Source organism: Suncus etruscus, chromosome 10, assembly GCF_024139225.1.
Source record: "Suncus etruscus isolate mSunEtr1 chromosome 10, mSunEtr1.pri.cur, whole genome shotgun sequence".
NCBI lineage: Eukaryota > Metazoa > Chordata > Mammalia > Eulipotyphla > Soricidae > Suncus > Suncus etruscus.
Window position 1 is genome coordinate 51,492,678 of NC_064857.1, and position 19,122 is coordinate 51,511,799.

Consider the following 19,122-nt stretch of genomic DNA (forward strand, 5'->3'; position numbering starts at 1 on the left):
TGGCCCCCGAAACAAAACAAAACAAAACAATGGAGCAATGATGCACAGCCCAGCTTCGACCTTTGGCACACAGTTCTGACAGGAAGTCCTGGTGCTTCTTTCCCACACAAGGCCCTCTGAGTCCCCAAAGTCCCAGCTAACTCCCCAGTGCAGTTGGTCTTGTAGGAGGCAGGTCTTGGACAGGCCTGTCTCTCCCAGCCACTTCCTGGGGCACTTTGCTCCCAGTGTGAGGGACATGACCCTGCATGGAGTGAGGAATCAGGGCGGGGACTCCCCAGGATCCTGCCGTGACCTACAGGCACTCGAGGAAGGACGGGTTGGGCATGATGGCTACCAGGGGCTTGCAGTCAGTCCCTCTGGGAGCGTGTCCTGAGAAAGTGTGCATGGGTGTGTGTGCATGCATGTGTGGGCATGTGTGTGTTAGCTCACATGTGTGCATGCCTCTGTGCCTGTGTGCTTATAGTCCACACACAGCCTCAATTTCTCAGCTGAATTGTGAATTTAGCTGAATTGTGGATCACTTTATTACTTGGGGTTAATGATTCAGTTAGTTAAAAATATATTGTGCAGGGGCCGGGAAGGTGGCGCTAGAGATAAGGTGTTTGCCTTGCAAGCACTAGCGTAGGATGGACTGTGGTTTGATCCCCCGGCATCCCATATGGTCCCCCAAGCCAGGAGTGACTTCTGAGCTCATAGCCAGGAGTAACCCCTGAGCATCAAACGGGTGTGGCCCAAAAACCAAAAAAAAAAAAAAAAAATTGTGCAGGGGCCGGAGAGATAGCATGGAGGTAAGGCGTTTGCCTTTCATGCAGGAGGTCATCGGTTTGAATCCCGGCATCCCATATGGTCCCCTGTGCCTGCCAGGTGTAATTTCTGAGCGGGGAGCCAGGAATAACTGCCAGGTGTGACCCAAAAACCATAATATATATAGTGCATTCAAGGGGCCGGAGCAATAGCACAGCAGTAGGGCATTTGCCTTGCATGCTGCAGACCTGGAACGGACTCAGGTTCAATTCCCAGCATCCCATGTGGTCTCCTGAGCCTGCCAGGAGCAATTTTTGGGCACAGAGCCAGGAGTAACCCCTGAGTGCCGCCGCTGCCAGAGGTGGCCCTGCCCCCCCCAAAAAAAATTGTGCATTGGAACTGGAGCAATAGCACAGTGGGGAGGACACTTGCCTTTCAGGCAGCTGCCCTGGGTTTGATCCCCTGACAGGAGTGACTCCTAAGCGCAGAGTGGCCCGAGCACTATGGGTGTGGCTCCTCCCCAGCCTGCTGCCACCCGAGTGCTCCAGAGTGTCAGTCTCAGCTCGCCCCGAGTTGGTCTGGTTTGAGTCTGTGTCGCCCTTCTCTTGTCCCACAAGTGGTTCCTGGGACATGAATGATGTCCCACTTACAGTTTGGAGTTCTTCGTGGCAGCCACGGGCAGCTGGGCTCTATGGTGCAGAGGCCCTAGGGCAGGGGATGGCAGTGTGCTGAGGTGGCCCTGAGTTGTGGGCTGGGATGGACACTCTATCCTTGCAGGCACACTCAGAGTGGGTGCTCAAAGGTCAGTCTGAGCCAGGCAGCTGAAGTGACCAGCAGACCTGGCTCTGCCTGGCCCTGGCCCCTGACCCTTACCCTCTCGGCATCTCAGAGGGATTTGCCAGAGTTGGGGTCCTGTTTGCACTTTCTTAGTTCATGGCTTAAAATGAGGCAATTCTTAGAATTCCTAGATGGGAAGAAAGGGTGGGAAGGAAATGGATAGAAATGAGTATAAAAGGAAGTAGGAAAGGGGGGAATGAGCATAAAGGGGAGGAAGGAGGTGGGCTCCTGCGTCTGCGCACACTCCAGCAGGTGGCTGGGCCCAGCTGTGGTGACACCGGCATGTGGGTGAGACTATGAACATGTACATGGGAAGCCCTGGGAACCCCTCTGGGCCAGCTCTGCCCAGTCCATGTGGCAAGGGAGGGCCAAGCCCGAGTCTGAGGCTGTAATTGTGACTCTAGACAAAGCTCTGCAAAGAGTGGGGCAGGAACAGGAACGTGTTAACCCAGGGGCTGAGCCAGGACCACCTCCCCACCTACTCTCAAGCACATTCACTTACACCCATGCTCACACACACTGACACTAATATCCAGGCACACGTAGTACTACACCACATGTCCACAAACATACACAAACACCCATGCACACACATACTAACACAACACATTCACATGCTCACACTTACATGCCATGCAAACACACCCACTCACACAACTCACTCTCAGATACACTTAACTCACACCAACTTATACACTGACATTCAGACCCTCTCATAGCCATATATACACTCAGGGGCACATCCACACATTCAAGTACACTCACACATCCGTTCACCTCCATTCACTTACATCCACTCCCATTCATACTCAGACCTGACACTCATGTCCACAGCCACACATTCTTCTCACAACTTCTACACTCATACATATAAGAACACTCTTTTTCTTCTTTGATTTTTGGGCCACACCCGGTGATGCTCAGGGGTTACTCCTAACTATGTGCTCAGAAATCGCTCCTGGCAGGCTTGGGGGACCATATGGGACACCGGGAGATAGAACCGCTGTCCATACTAGGTAGTGTGCGCTAGGCAGATGCCTTACTGCTTGCGCCACTGCTTCAATCTCAACTTTTTTTGTTTGTTTGTTTGTTTTTGTTTTTGGGCCATACTTGATGGTGCTCAGGGGTTACTCCTGGCTCTCTGCTCAGAAATCGCTCCTGGCAGGCACAGGGGACCATATGGGATGCCGGGATTCAAACCACCATTGGTTCTGGGTCGGCCGCTTGCAAGGCAAATGTCCTACCGCTATGCCATCTCTTTGGCCTTTGGCCCCAACACTCTTTTTTTGTGTGTGTGTGGGTTTTTTTTGGGGTCACACCCGGCAGTGCTCAGGGGTTATTCCTGGCTCCAGGCTCAGAAATTGCTCCTGGCAGGCATGGGGGACCATATGGGACGCCGGGATTCGAACCGATGACCTCCTGCATGAAAGGCAAATGCCTTACCTCCATGCTATCTCTCCGGCCCCGACCCCAACACTCTTAAAGACACATCCACACCCACATTCATTCATATCCATGCTTACTCACACATTCTCCCAGAAACACACATTCACATTCCTTCCCATTCACACTCAGACCTCACACTCATATCTCTACATTCTCGCTCTCTCTCTCTCTCTCTCTCTCTCTCTCTCTCTCTCTCTCTCTCTCTCTCTCTGACACTCTTTTCTCCCACACTCCCACAGGCACTCACAACCACACTGTCCTTCGCTCCCCAAGTACATCTCAATTTGAATGTGAAGGTGCCTCTCAGCTGTGAGCTGTACCCCACTTACACACCGATCTGGCACTGACAGTTGGACTCAGTCCTGGGCTAGCTGCTCCATGGGCAGGTGCTCAGGTACCCCTAGGGTCCAGATTTTTCCAGTCAGATGGAGCTTGTGGCCCCGGACGATCCTGGGTCCCACTCTCCCCTGGGGGAGTTAACCCCCCCCCTCGCCAGGGTGAGCTCACATGACAGAGGCTGGCACAACCTGGAAACCTGGAGGAGGGTCCTGAGCAGACCTCTTTGAGTGTGGCTGGGTCCTGCCAAGTGTCAAGGTAGACTAGTCCCAGGGAGGACTGAGGGGGCCATGATGTGGGCCCCCTACGGAGATTTACTTCAGTGTGTCTCCTCGATGCTTTACTTACTTCGAGCTGTGTAAGAAGGGCTGAGACCTCAGCCAGGAGCTGTGCAGATGAGAGTTGGGTGGAGTCTCAGTCACATTTGTCCTTTGAAGAGTATCAGTACCCACAATGCACCTGCAGTGGAGAGGAGAGAAGTGAGAATGGGTGAGAGTTGGAGGAAGGGATAATGGACAAAGTCTGCAGGGAAGCAGAGAAGGGATGAGTTGGATCATGGATCACCCACCCATGGTGGGTGAGTGGGTGGATGGGTGGGTGGGTGGATGGATGGTTAGATGGGTGGGTGGGTAGATAGATGGGTAAGTGATGGATCGATGGGTGGAATGGATGGGTGGGTGGAAGGAAGGGTGTATGGAAGGATGAGTGTATGTATGTATGGGTAGGTGGGTGAGTAGATGGATGGGTGAGTGGGTGGATAGTATATGGATCAATGGATGGATAGTTGATGTGGGTGGTTGGATAGGTAGGTGGGTAGATAGATCATGGTTAGATGGACTAATGTGCATATGAGTGTGTGGCTGGGAGGATGAATAGATGAGTGGGTGAGTGGGACGATGGTGAATATGCGGTGGTGGCGGTGGGGAGGAATATAAATAAGGCTGTGTGCATGCATGAGCAGATGAACAGCTTAAGGAGAGGGCAGCTGAGAGGGCAGTTAAAAGGGTAGATGGAAAGTAGAGGAAAGAGATAAAAGGGGAATTCAAGGCCGTGTGTGACATGGGAGGTCAGAGCAGGTGAGGGAGGGCTGGCAGATGGTCAGAGATCTGTGCCATGTGCTAGTCCTGTGGTTACCCTGGGACAGGGAGCAGCAGCAAGAAGAACCTCAAGTGGGCCCCTCAGGCTGTCTCTGGCAATGCCAGAGGGTCACGCAGGGGGGTGCCCATATCTCCTTTGTCCCCAGTGCCTGTGGGATTCCAGGGCCCCAACTGCTGCCCCAGCACCTCAGAGCAACTTTCTGACAGTGTGTGTCTGTGTGGGGGGCGCTATCTGGGCTTTTGGGCTGCCTTCTGGGACCCACATGGAGTCAAAGTGGATTCCTGTTGTCCTACCAGGGACCGTGTCTACATCACGGGCCTACCCCTGGGCCCCATATCCTGCCTTGCTGTGAGACCCTCCCAACATGGGGCCACTCTGGTTTTGAGTGTGTTCCACAGCCTATGTGGGAGCTTTGATGTGCTGCACCCTGAATTTCCCTGCAAATTCAGCCCTGAGACTTCCTGGGGGCACAGATGAGACCCCTCCCCTCCAGGTCCCAGCTGCTGCAGGTTGACCTGGGACCTTGCTAGTGGCCTAGGCTTTGGCCTCCACTTCCTGTCCCTCTGCACACCCCTTCTACCACTCTGCGAATAGACACTCGTGTGTCTGTATCTCCTGGAGGGATTCGCGGCCCAGGTGCCACCGAGCTGCCACCAACTGTGGCCTTATCTTGTCAAGGTCCCTTGGCCCAGTCCCCCGTCTCCAAGCTCTCGGGCCTGATGTCAGTCTTGTCCCTGGTGGTGCGTGGGGCGGGGTGCTCCAAAAGACTTCGAGGCCCCAGCCCGCCTCGAGCCACAGGTAAGGAACCTGTGCTGGCACTTGGCCGCACCCCCAGCGCGTGCATGGGGTCAGGGTTCGGACCGATGGATGGATGGAGGACGGACGACGCTGCAGAGAAGAAGCTCTCGAAGCTGGCAGGGGGCACAGCCTTTGGCTGGGGACTGTCCCCTGAGGGACACAGTCCCCCCCCTCACTCAACTCCACCCATCCTGGGCACAGGAGCTGCTCCCCACCAAGCTCTCAGCACCGGCCGCTTCCTCCTTCCTCTGGGCATGGCCTGGGCGAAGGCAGGGAACTGGGGAGCAGGGCGGAAGGGTTCAAAATAGCCCCCCTCAGTTCCTGGCACCTCTGTCTCCTGAGCATGACCCTCCCCAGCCGCCGTCTCTCATCTGCAATGTGGGTTGTGGGGAGCGGAGTCACTCTGGGGTTGAGTCTGTAAGGCAGAAAGCAGGGTGTCCTCACATTCAGGGCTGCTGCATCTCCCAACATAAGCAGATCCTGGACGCTAGCAAGGATCTCTCTGGGCTCCCCTGTGCACCAGCTCTTGACTCTAAGCCCTGCATGCTCACAGGACAGGCGCCCGGTGTTCTTGGGGCCCCTCGGCCTGGGGTCCTGTACTGCAGCCTTGTCTCACTGTCCACCTTCACACTCGGCTTTTCCCTTCTAGCTGTGAAGGGTTTGGAGGGAGATGACGGAAGCTTCGCCTTGGACAGCAGGAAGGTAATGACGGGGACTTGTGGGAGGGCACCACCAGCCTTTCCTGTGGCAACTCCTCTGCAGGACCCCACACAGCCTCCATGTTCTTTTGGGGCCCCACTCATGGGTCATGTCTCAGAACCCCAAGACAGACAGCAAAGCTGGTGCTACAGGCTGGGCTGGCAGACACAAGGGGCCCAGGCCAGGGGTGATTACTCCAACTCCCAGAGTATCCGAAAAGATGGACCCGCAGCCTGGTGTGCTGTGGAGAGATGGGTGGGCAGGTGTGGACCCCCCAAAATCATGCCAAGACCCCTCCAAAGACATGTGGGCTTACCCATCACACAGGGGTCACCCCAGTGGGACTGAACAATGGATCAGACAGAGTTTTGTAATTGAAAAGAAATTGTCTGTGCCAGGCCTGTTCCTTCCCAATACCCCAGGGAAGGGTTCTGGTTTGGATAGTTGGGTAAACAGGCCAACCCACCTTCTGGAATGTTCTGTCTCCTCCATGATTGAACAGATGGAAAACAATGGTGATTAAATTTTCAACTCAGCAGATGGTCCCAGACATAGTACCTAGAGGAGGAGCTTGCCTTCTACTAGGGTGACACAAACATGTTCAGTCCTTTGCATCCCACATGGGATTCCCTAAGCCTGCCAGGAATGATCACTGAGCACAGAGCCAGAGTAAGCCCTGAGAACTACCCTGTGTACACCCTAAAATAAAGCAGACACCCTGAGGCTGGAGAGATAGCACAGCCGATCCAGGACAGATGGTAGTTCGAATCCCAGCATCCTATATGGTCCCCCGTGCCTGTCAGGAGTGATTTCTGAGTGCAGAGCCAGAAGTAACCCCTAAGTGTCATCAGATGTGACCCAAAAACCAATAAATAAATAAAGCAGACCCAGGAATGGGACTGGAGCTGGAACACTGTCTGAGTTCCTATTATTGATAATTCTGCAAATCCTGGTGCCTAAGTGAACTGTAATTAAATTAGTCCTCCTAACCTCAGTCGACACCCTAGGCCCCCTTTCCTTGTACTGGGAGAGATCCTCTGTGCTTTGAAGCAAGAGTTGCCTTCCAGGCACCATGTTTTCTGCAGCTAGTAGTTTGGGGGTGCTGGGGACACAGCTTATGCCCACCTCTCTCGCAGAAGGCCACCTGGCTGCTTCTCAAAGGCGATACTGACACCAGGACGAACTCCCCTGACCTGGCCACTCAGTGCCTGTCACAGGACAGCGGTGCAGACCAGGACACGCTGCAGGCGACGCCGGGGGACAGCTTTTACTCACGTGAGTGGTTCTTCTGAGCCTGAGAGGCTTCTTCTGAGGCACTTGGATGTCCTCTCAGCCCAGGGGCCCCAGAACTTGCTGCCAGGCCCCTTCCTAATTGAAACTTAACTCATTAAATATCAAAGCTGGTTTTGGGGTGCCTGGCCCCTCACTGCTGGCTGGTTTTCCTGTTGGACGGTTGGTCAATGGCCATGGTGCTCCTGACCAGAGTCTGGAAGCATCTTCGACTCCTTGGTCCTTCTGGGAGAGGATGTGTGGGCTCCCTGCTCCCCGGGAGCAGGCGGCAGCTTTTCTCTCCAGAAAAGACATGCACATGGTCAGGATGTGAGTGAGAACTGGGGGATGAGGTGGTGGGGGGGCTGTGTCCTGTTCAGGGACTTCTGTCCTCAAGTATTTCGGGGAGACACATGCTGACTGTGTGTGTGAATCATGAGTTTTAACAGAGACAGACGCCTATTTCCGGGGCTATCGGGGCACCCCACAGCCTAAGTGCTGGGGCACAGATCCCCTGGTCTTCTGGAGGTGATGGTTTTGGGGTCCAGGCAGGCAGCAGGTTTGGGAGAGGGCAGAGGGAACTGGCTTTGCCCAATGCTACCTGCCTGTGTGACTTTAGGCACTTCTGCAGGCATTAGGGAGTCAGGTGGCAGCACGGAGACAAAGGCACGGGCTTCCACCATTCTGATACCATTCATACTGAGCAGTGGGGACGTGGGGACATCCCAGGACTGTGGCTCCTGTGGCTCAGGGGCAGCATCAAGGGAACCCCAGCAAGTACCAAGTTCCCACTGTGTGGCCAGAACCTTTCCATCATGTGATTGGTCAAATCAAAGCTTTTCTGCCACTCTGTGGCCTTTTTCCTTCCTTTTCCCTTTTCCTCTGGCAAGTGTGTTTGGGACGTGGGAAGCCCCATGGCGCCCAGGCCTGGAGGGAATCAAGGCATGTCTGAGGCCCAAGAGCTTATGAGAGGTGCGAGTCTGGAGGGGTCTCCAGGTACCCCCCAACAGGCCATCGGCCGGCCCTCCCAACTGGCAGGTCCTAGGGAGTCTTTCTTGCCTTCCCAAAGCATAGAGACATAGCATGTGCAGGGAGGACTGTGGGTCACAAGTGTCACACCTGGACACTGGACACCAATCTGCTGAGTGCAGGGACTCAGAGACCGCTGGGGTCACTGTGTGGCCTGTTTTGGGGTGCCCACTGCACTCATCCCACCTGATGGACTCCTCAATGCATACAGCCCCCTTTCCTGACCCCACATTGCCACCTTTTCCGAGTGGCCTCCGCAGACCTGTTAGCCCTCTTCTCCCCCTCACATATAGCACCTTTGTTTCTGTCCCTGGATGTGGCCCCCGCTTTGCTGTGGCCCCAGAAATAAGGGGGCACCCAGTCCCTTTGTGGGTACAGACTGGAGGGATTCAGTGGTAGGTGTTCCTCTGGGGGACTGAGTATTCCTTGTTCTCTGCAGTCTCTAGAGGAATCCGGGCAAGGTGAGGTTCCTGTGGGATAGGCGTTCAGCATCTTCCTGAGTTCCTCAGCAGCACAGCTGTACCACAGCTGGTGACACCCCTCAGAAGCACCATGCCTAGCAAAACCTGAGGCATATGGGGGGGGGTCATGGGTACATCCTGGAGCACATTCTGGGCGGATCCTCAGGGTGTGTCCTGTGGGGATGCTCCTGCAGTGGGTCTGCCTCAGAGTCCTCTGTCTTGGAATCTCCAGACGACATCCTGGGGAAGGTGTTGTAAGGACTCAGGCAATATTTGGAGGTCACAGGGAGGAGCCAGGACCCAAGCATACTGGAAAGTTTGTGCTAGGGGCCCTCACTCGTCCCAGCCATGTCTTGTGAGAAGCAGGAGGAATAGGGGTGCTGGAGGTCCTCTAGGGAGGTGCCCACCGCACCCAGGTCCCATATCCATGGACCCAGGTCCATGCTTGCTCAGTCCGACCTACAAAACCCATCCTTGCCTCAGGCTCACATCTGGCAGAAGATAGATCTTGGGGATTTGAGACCCCTCCAGGAGACACGGAGGGCGGGGGCCGCTGTATTTGCAGGCACAGGGAGGCTCTGGAAGGTACCCTAGAGGATGTTCAGTTCTGCAGAACCGGGCAGTGGGCAGTGTCAGCGGGGACAGGCCCTGGAGGAAGGACCCCAAGGTCAGAGTTGCCTGGGTACACGTATACACATGTATATGTGTATGCATATGTATGTGTATATATGTATATGTCCTGGCTCAGGGAGCTTTATGTGGATGGCCCTGTGCAGGAGCATTGGGGCATGGGGCAGGGAATTCTACAGCCCGGGACCCACCCCCTCCTCCAAGTTCACCAACCCCTGCTTAGACCCGCTGAGCCAGCCCCAGCACTGCTGCCTGGGCGCAGCCTGACAGGGCGCCTTTCTGACTTGCTGGGCATGACGCTGGTGTTGGCCAGGACCTCGGGAGACCCTCCAACCTGGTGACCTCGGGTGTCTACCGAGGGACCCTTGGTTTTATGTGTCATCCCTTGCTGTGTGTGTGAAACAGGAAGGGGTGCATTTGGGGGAACCCAAAACTAACTCCAGAAGAACTCACCTGGAGTCTTCCTGGGATTATCCAGGGGACGCTCATGTCTGTAAGGCAGGTCTTCCCGAGGGTGTCCTGGGCTAGTCTGACAGGGTACGGCTCTGTCCTCAGAGGGCCCCGGACCAGCCCTCTAAAAATGCTCAGGCTGCCTGGGACCTGGCGCCCGCTTCACAGTTGGAGGCATGGTCCTTCACCTGTGCCTGGCACACATGTCCTCACACATGGGCACATATATTTGCACATGTATGTGTTCACATGTATGCATCAGGATCCTATGCACATGAAACCAGGTCTTCCCATGTGCAGATACTTGTATATGTGCAAAAATACATGTACACCAAGATCTTGTACACATGTCTCTATGAACAAATGTGTCAGGCCCTTATACACAAATTTGTCCATGTGTGGCACATGTATACCAGGTTCTTATACATGGACACTGGGTCCCTTATGCACACACTTGCATGCAGCCAGGGAAACACTCTGTCCCACATATCTTCACTCAGTCCTGGGCACTACCAGATCTCTGGGGGTACAGGTCTGGTCTGACTGTTTGTGGGTGTTGGGGACTCACCGTGATGCACAAGTGGCCTCTCTGGGCCCTCTGCTAGAGAGAACTTTGGTTTGGGGGGCTGAGCTTCAGTGGGGTGATGTGGGCTCCAACAACATTGGTGAGGCTAAAGGGGTGCTGGGGAGCAGCACCTGGGGCCTTATTCTGAGCAGCCAGATATTAGACTCTAGCAGGATGGTCTCCTGTGGTGAGATCCCCATGCTGGTGCTCCTACTTGCTGGATAAATCCCCAGTCTGGGAACAGAGATGTTCCAGCCAGGGAGTGCCCGATGCCTGCCACCCACCCTGCTCTCTGGGACAGAGATGGCCGTGCCCACGTGACAGCATGTGTGTCTTTTCAGGATGTCCCCCCTCCAACCCCGACCCTGTCCCGGGACACGGAAACAGTGGCCTGGACCACCGGGTAGGTACTGTCCCACCTTGATTCACTGCACACTAACAATGGCCCCTTGAGCCTGGACTCTGTGCCCCGCTTCTCACCTGCAGCCTGGAGGAGGCTCCCTGGGGTAGGTCCCTACCCACCTACCTCTCCAGCCCAGGGGTACACAGACCTGGGTGTGAACATCCTCCTACCAGGTCCTAGGAGAGCTTGGTGTGAGGAATGGGGATGTAGACACCCCCAGTCTGTCCTCCAGAGATAACAGCAGCTTGGGACCCGAAGATCCTCTTCTTGCCCGAGAATGCCACCCACCCTGGTAACTGTCATTGTCCCCTCCTGTCCAATGGTGTCCAGTGACTTATGGCCACAAGTGTCATGTGGGAGTATCACATGGTCGCTGTGTTGCCATGCAGACAGATTTCCCCTTGTCTGGAGAAACATGACCCATTTCTAAATTTGCATTTGGAGCGTGAGTGTCCCCCAAAACCAGGCCTGGTGCAGAGTCACAAATGCCATCACCCCACTAATCTCCAGAGAGGACCCCCGAAGGTTGGATGTGTGGTGCCAGATCCACAGAACCAAGCACAATGCACCAACACACTCACATGAACACAACTGGCATGCAGTCACATGCACACACATCCATGCAGAAACATTCACACGCACACACCCATATACACGATCCATATGCACAATACATCATATATCCATGCACATGCTGACGCACCCCAGGTACATATAGCCAACACACACCAGCACACAACAACACGACATGCACATATATGTCGTACACCCTCATACATCTTCGTATCCCACTCTGGTGCACGTACACTACACTCACTTGAACCCACATATGTGCCCACAGGCACAGACTAGACTAGCACATGTGTGTTGCATTAAATAATTAACGATGGTGGTGGATGGCGATGGATGGAGGGATCTTTCTTTGCCATCCCAGGCCACATGGCTTCGAGATTCCCATTCAGCTGGCGGGTCCCAGGTTTAGGTGAACGGTGGAATACACATGTGCACTCTCATGCCACCATGAAGTATCCTGCAGGAGATGGTGGGGGTGGGGAGCCACTTCATAGGAGCGTGTGTGAGCGTGGGCGCAGGGTAGGTGGGAGCCTCGGCCCATCCTGAAGCCAGGGCCAGTAGATGCTGGAGTCTCCTGGCCACAGGGCTGTGGGTGCCACTGGTCCCTATGTGCCCGCTTTGCTGGCTGTGCCCCTCCCAACTAACTACCCCCCCTTTGCATGTAGCCTGTGGCCGTTCTTCCACAGCAGAGAAGGTGTCAGACAGGGCAGCGCATGTTCCATGGTATGGCTGGGCCTTCTCTGGGGTTCCTGTGTGTATGGTGGGGATTAGACTGTATCCCAGGGTCTGTCCACCCCAGGTCCTCTCGCTGAGCCGCTGTCATGCCCCTCTGCATGGGGCCTTGCGCTTTCTCTGGTGGTTCCCTATGGGCTCCTGTACTGGGGTGATGGGGACTGGAGACCCTCGGGACACACTTCACCCTTCAGTGCCCACTGTGGTTATCTTGTCCATGACAGGCAAACCTCCAGGATGCGGGTTGGGGACACTGGCTGGCTCTTCCTAGTGCCCCATTGCAGGGTCTCACACTCGCTGTGCCACAGAGGATCAGCTTCTGCAGGTGCAGGACTTGGGAATGGGGGGACTCTCATCCAGCTCCTCTCTGCTCCCTGCTCAGACCCAGGCACTGGTATGGGCCTAGCACAGGGCACAGAGCACTGGCCCGTGGCCTCCCTGAGCTCGTGGCTACTGCTGGCATTGCCCACTGCCCTCCAGGCTACTTCTCTGTGTCTGAGAATGGCTGAAGTGGTCTAAAGTTAAGGCAGAAGCCAAGACCCATAAGCTCCAAATAGCTAATGATGGTGGAAACTATAGAGAGCAGAGAGATCAAACCCCACCAAAGGACATCTGAGTAATCAGGCTCTCCACAGCCAGAGAAAGAGGAGCACTCAGGCTAGGGCAGGAAGGCAGGAGGAGGAGGGAATGGAGGGAGAGATGGAGGAAGAAGGCAGGGATAGGAGGAGGAGGCAGGACCAGGGAAGGGGTCAGTGGAGGAGGTGGGACCAGAGGAAGCACTCAACACTCCCTGCAGTAAACTAGGTTGATAGCAACAGGACTGACCCTGGCCCAGTCCTTGGGAGTTGTCCCCAAGTACCACCAAAGAAAAATAAGGGTTCTTTTTTATTTTGGTTTGGTTTAGTTTTGTTTTTGATTTTTTTTTTTTTTTGATCACACCTGGCAACGCTCAGGCTCTAGGTTGGCTCTAGGCTCAGAAATAGCTCCTGGCAGGCAAGGGGTACCATGTGAGATGCTGGAATTCCAACCACCGTCCTTCTGCATGCAAGGCAAATGCCCTACCTCCATGCTATCTCTCTGGCCCCAAAGAGAAATAAGTTTTGGGTTTTTTTTTTTAATTTTAGTTTGTTTTGGTTTTAGGGCCACACCAGCAGCTCCATCCTGTCTCTGTGCTTAGTAGTTGCTTCTGGCAGACACGGGTGACCATAAGGGATGCTGGGAATTGAACCAGAGTCTATCCAGGGTTGTCCACATGCAAGGCAAATGCCCTACCATTGTGCAATATCTCCAGCCCCTGTGTGTGTTGTTTTATTGTTGTTTTTAAAGTAGAATCATAGGGCCCCGAGTGATAGCACAGGGAGAGTGTGCTTGCCTTGCAACTGGCCAACCCTAGTTTGATTCCTGGCATCCCATATGGTCCCCCAAGGCTGTCAGGAATAAATTTGGGGGGGTTTGGACCACACCCAGTGATGCTCAGGGGCTACTCCTGGCTATGCATTCAGAAATCGCTCCATGGGCCCGGAGAGATAGAACAGCGGCTTTTGCCTTGCAAGCAGCTGATCCAGGACCAAAGGTGGTTGGTTCGAATCCCGGTGTCCCATATGGTCCGCCGTGCCTGCCAGGAGCTATTTCTGAGCAGACAGCCAGGAGTAACCCCTGAGCACCACCGTGTGTGGCCCAAAAACAAAACAAAACAAAAAAGAAATCGCTCCTGGCTTGGGGGACCATATGGAATGCTGGGGGATAGAACCAAGATCTGTCCTAGGTCAGTTGTGTGCAAGGCAAATGCCCTACTGCTGTACCACTGCTCCAGCCCTAGGAATAATTTTTTTTTGTTGTTTTTTGTTTTTGGGCCACACCCGGCGGTGCTCAGGGGTTACTCCTGGCTGTCTGCTCAGAAATAGCTCCTGGCAGGCACGGGGGACTATATGGGACACCGGGATTCGAACCAACCACCTTTGGTCCTGGATCGGCTGCTTGCAAGGCAAACACCGCTGTGCAATCTCTCCGGGCCCAGGAATAATTTCTGAGCACAGAAATTATAATCAGGAGTAACCCCTGAGCACTGTTGGGTGTGGCCCCCAAAGAAAACAAAACAAATAAAAAAGTAGGATCCAAGGGATGTTTACACACTGAGTCAACCTCTTTAATTCCTGACATTGCATATGGTTCTCCAAGCACAACCAGGGATCCAGAGCACAGAGCCATAAGTTATCTTAGAGCACTGCTAGATGTGACTCTATCCCCCATATTGTTTAAAAGGAGAAGGAGAGGAAGGAATGAAGAGATGAAAAAAGAAAGGGAGAAAGAAAAGAGGGAAGAGAGGGAGGAAGGATGTGAAAGAGGGAAAGGAGAAAGAGGAAGAAATGAAGAGACGAAAAAAGAAAGGGAGAAAGGAAAGAGGAAAGAGAAGGAGGAAGGATGTGAAAGAGGGAGGAGGGAAGGAGTTAAGAGGGAAGGAGTGAGGAAAGAAGGGAGTTAGGGAGGAAGAAAAGAGAGGAAGAGATGGAGGACTTAGGAAGGAGAGAGAAGTGAGTTAGGGAGGAGCGAGTTAGGAAGGGAGGTAGGATGGAAGGAGGAATGAGTTTGTGGGGACAGTCTTCCAAATCCTGTGGGAGCCTGCCCCCCTGAAGCATATGAGCTGTACCCAGCCCTCCTCCGCCAGGCAGGCCCCCTGACTGCCGTGCCCTCTGACCTCAGTGAGGAGGTGAGACAGGCGGGACAGACCTGCCTGGCTGTCTTCTCCTGCACATAGGACAGTCCAGGATGTGGGAAGTGCTCAGGGCGTGATGGGTCTGAGGTAATTGGATTTTGTACCAGACATCTGCAGCAGGTGTGGGTGACCCTGACTTCAGATGTCATACTCAGGATGGACAGTGAAAGTGCGCTGCCATTACTGGGTGGATGGGGGGAAACGCAGCTGCCATTTGGTGGAATGGGCTTGGGCCTGGGTGGTCTGCAGAGAGAGCAGCCGTGAGCACTGGGTGGAGAGCCTCAACAGCAGGTCTCAAAGGAAAAAGCTCAGCGCTCACATACGCACAGCTCCATGCACAGCTGTGTCATCCAGGTCAGTGTCTGAACCTCTTGGACCTCCTGACATGGGGCCCATCACGGGCTTGCTGGTCTCACAGGCAAAAGGAGCAAGCCCTGGGAGTGAGGCTTTTTAACCCTCAGGACCTCTGCTGAGTACTCGGGCAGAGGTGCCCTATTGGAGGCTACCTGATCTCAGATCAGGACCTTTCCAGAGCTTTCCAGCTCCCTTCACACCTCAAGGCTGCCAGGTCACCCCTCCAGATGACACACCTGAGTGAAGCTGTTTGGTGGGTCTCCAAGTTCCTTGCCCTGTGGATGTGTGCTGGGAAGGACATGACGGCTGCAATGCCAGGCACTGGGCACCAGGGGACAATGTTGTCCTTCACATGCCCAGGATAAGCGCCCTTGAGTTGACCTTGAATCCCTTGGGGGTGGGGTAAGGGCAGAGGGTCTGGCAGGCCGTGGATGGTATCAGAGAAGGATGCTCGAACTTGTCAGCATTAGGATGTTTCCAGAAAATCCACATTGGGAGAAATGTCCATGGAGAACAGCCACAAAATGTTCAAAAATGTCCATTCAGTCATGGCACAGTAGGGCGGGCACTCTTCTGACACAGGGCCCACCCAGGTTCAGTCTCCATCTCTTCAACCTCCCACATCTCCCCCAAAGCTTGCCAGGAGTGATTTGGAGTGCAGATCCAGGAATAACCTGAGTGCTGACGCCGCTGGGTGTGGCCTGAACCCAGAACAAAACAGAATGCCCATTCAGACCCCTCTGTTCCTCCCTCCTTCCGCCCAATGGCCAAAGTTTCCCTGTTAGGATGTCTGTGATCTCTTCCTGTCCTTTCACAAGTCTATGTTGCCACACCCAGGGTGTGGGGAGCCCCGTAGCCCATGTTGGCTTCACTGTGCGAGTATGTTGGCATGAGGACACAGGCTGGTCCAGGTCCTCACTGTCCTTGTGCCATCCCCACTGCGCCCTGGGGATGGGGCTGCCAGGAGCAGGGGCTCTGCCTGGGATGGGGACACTGGTGAGGCAGCCAGCCTGCATAGTGCCAGCTGCAGAGAGGCACACGGTTCGCTGAGCTGGGCACCATGGGCACCCATGCCCGAGGCTGAGCAGGCCCCTCGTGGACCAGCCCCCACATGTCCTTGGCCCCCGCTGCCCTCTCTCTCTCTCTCTTCCAGAATGCCAGTGCAGCCCCCTGGGGAGCAGACCCGGATGCTGGCTGGGGCACGCGAGGTACAAGAACCGGGACCACACGGGTCTCTGGCTGGGCAGGGAAGCCCACCCTGCTCATGAGGCTTCCCTGAAATGGTGTCCCCCAGGGCCATAGGGCTATGCTTTTTCCAGTTTCTCCCTGTAGCCATCAGCTGTCCTCCAGGGACTGGTCTGGAGTCTCCTTTCTCCCCAGGATGCTCCTGGAAGTGCTTGCTCCTCCCTAAAGTGCTCATTTCTTCCTTGGGTGCTCCTGGAGTTTCTCTTTTCTCCCTTGTGCTCCTGGAGGTGCTCCATCCTCCTTAAAGTGCTCCTCCTCAGGAAGCTCCTAGAGGTGCTTTTTCTTTCTGAAGTACTTCTCCCTTCAATAGGTATTCCTGGAGTTTCTCCCTCCTCCCTAGGTGCTCCTAGAGGTGCTATTTTCTCGCCTGGTATTCCCAGCACTGCTCCCTCCTTAGTGCTCCCATAGATGCCCTCTCTCTGAAGTGCTGCCTCCTTCCCCAGTACTCCCGGAGGAACTCCCTCACCCCCAGGTGCTCCTGGAGGTGCTCCCTACTCCTTGAGGGACTTTCATAGGTGCTTCCTCCAGCCTGAGGTATACCTGGAGGTGCACCCGTCTCTCTGAAATGCTCCCTCCTCTACAGGGGCTCCCTCTGTGAGGAGCTCCCTCCTGCCCCAGGTGCTCCCCATGCCGGTCCCCCTCATTCCTGAGAGGTGCTCTTCTTTCAAATGCCCACCTGTCCCGCGGCATTCTGCTCCCTCTGGCCCTCACTCCCCATCCCTGAGCAGATGCCTTCCCTTGCTTGTTCTCTCGCTCGCTCGCTCTCCCTCCCGAGAGCTGCTGGTCTCTGGCACGTGCCAGGTTGGCCCGTCGGCGGTACTGTCTGTGTGGGAGTTGCGGTGGGACCGGGGGCCTGGCCAGATCTGGGGAGGGGCAGGGACAGTCCTGGGCATCAGCCAGGACATATGTGGCTGGTGTCAGGTGTGGCCCCGAGCGTGTAGCAGGGGTGGCTGCCTGAGGTCCCACGCTGTGTCACTTCACTCGCCTGTGCTCCTGGGGTGACGGGGATGCTAGGCTGGGCAGCACCTGGCCTGTCTGTGACCCCGAGGGTCAGGCTGCCGAACTTCGGGAACAGCCCCCTCTGTGGCCCTCGAAGGACCATCCTGAGATGCAAGCTGTGGGGCTCAGTGAGCCAGGGGGCTACTCTGGTGTTCTCGGGGGCCTAGCCTGTGAGCCTGGCACTCTGGGCTGGGGCACGGTCCCAGAGGAAGGTCTGAAGGGTGTGAAGCTGGGGCCACCTCTGGCCCACCCTGGCCATGTCTGGAAAACTGGCTCTCAGGGTTCCACAGAGAGGAGCGGAGCCCTGAACCCCGCGTGGGCTCGTCTCCTCCCTCCTGACCATGCCGCCTGCTCTGGGGGGCGTAGCCCCTAGAGGCCCCATAGGACTTAGGAGAGGATGCATGGCCACCTGTTGCAAGGGGGCCCTTTTCCATGGCTCGCACCTGCCCCAGGCCCACACTGTCCCCTTTGTCTTACAGAGTACAAGGTAAGGCCACCGCACCCTGCTGCCCGCCCCGCACCACTTGCCCTGTGCTGAGCTGCGCTCCTGTCCCCAGGTGTACCCCTATGAAGCCCTCATTGTCACTAACCGACTCCGCGTCAAGCTGCCCAAGGATGTGGACCGGACAAGGCTGGAGGTATGGAAGGGCTCCCCCACACTGCCCCTGGCACCCCGAGAGCTGAGCTGACTCTATACAGGTCTTGGAGTGCAGACCGGATACTGCAGTACCACTGGGACTCAGTTGTCCTGGAGCTGCTCAGGAGGGTCCTGTGCCCGGCCTGGACCTGGGCACCTGCCACCCTCAGGCCCGCCCAGCTGGCACGGGACTCCCCGACTACCTTTCCCTTCCTGCTGTGTACAGTGTAGTAAAAGAGTCACAGGAGCCCAATGGGGTAATGGGGGGGAGGGGCAGGACCTGGCCAGCCCTTCCAAGCCCTGAGGACTGAGTAACGGGCTGAATCACCAAACTCCGGAGGCCACACCCGGGTGCACTCATCCGGTCTGTCACCCTGCAGCCGGGTTGGAGGGAAACTGCAAGTGGAGGCACATTTTTGGAGCAGGGCCAGGGGACATGCAGGAACCCAGCACATTCTCCAGGGCAGGGGCAGGAGGACACGTGGCCCACCCCTTGGAGCCAAGCTCTTCCCTGCTCCCACCGAGCCCTGAGGCCCGTCCCCAGTTCTTTGGGTTTTTTGTTGTTTTTATTTTTTGTTTTTGGGCCACACCCAGTGGCTCTCAAGGGGTTACTCCTGGCTCTGCACTCAGAAATCGCTCCTGGCAGCCTCAGGGGACCATTGGGATGCTGGGTATTAAACCCTGGTTCATCCTGGATCAGCCGCAGGAAAGGCACATGTCCTATCGCTGTGCTATTGCTCTAGCCACCTGTCTCCAGTTCTTGAAAGCTGCAGGACAAGGACCTGGATATCTCTCACAGGCTCCCTGTGCCCAGTGGGTGGAGTGTGGGGAGTTTGGGGCCCGATAGGGTCAGTACTCATTCCTGCACCTGCTGCAGCTGTTGGCACATGCTCCAGCTCCTGCCCACCTTGATGTCCATATGCCAGTCACACTGATATGGGGCTGCAGGGCCAGACTGTGGGCTCTGCACCAAGTGAAACTCAGGACCCCTTCCTGGCCTGTTCCAGTGGTGTGCCAGGCTGGAGGGGCTCGGTGATGACCTCATCCCTGGCTACTCGGGGCCACCAGCCCCTTCCCACTCCTGACTGTGATATACCACTCCTG

The 19,122-nt window shown here is 55.6% G+C and overlaps 1 protein-coding gene across 4 annotated transcripts in view; it reads left to right on the forward strand.

The window, feature by feature from the left end:
- Positions 1 to 19,122, forward strand: part of ABLIM2 (actin binding LIM protein family member 2) — a 61,271-nt gene that overhangs the window by 39,942 nt on the left and 2,207 nt on the right. Inside the window, exons 16-21 of one of the 4 annotated variants that reach the window (XR_007499618.1) lie at positions 5,140 to 5,259; positions 5,909 to 5,961; positions 7,095 to 7,233; positions 10,704 to 10,765; positions 16,291 to 16,345; positions 17,861 to 18,019. Coding sequence is in view for 2 of the 4 variants with exons in the window: in XM_049782566.1 (XP_049638523.1) it covers positions 5,909 to 5,961; positions 7,095 to 7,233; positions 10,704 to 10,765; positions 16,291 to 16,345; positions 17,861 to 17,868; positions 17,939 to 18,019 (398 nt within the window). In the remaining 2 variants the exon portion in view is untranslated. Of the gene's footprint in view, positions 1 to 5,139; positions 5,260 to 5,908; positions 5,962 to 7,094; positions 7,251 to 10,703; positions 10,766 to 16,290; positions 16,346 to 17,860; positions 18,020 to 19,122 lie in introns of those variants that run through there. The other 3 variants (XM_049782566.1, XR_007499619.1, XM_049782565.1) reach the window with 3 other exon arrangements.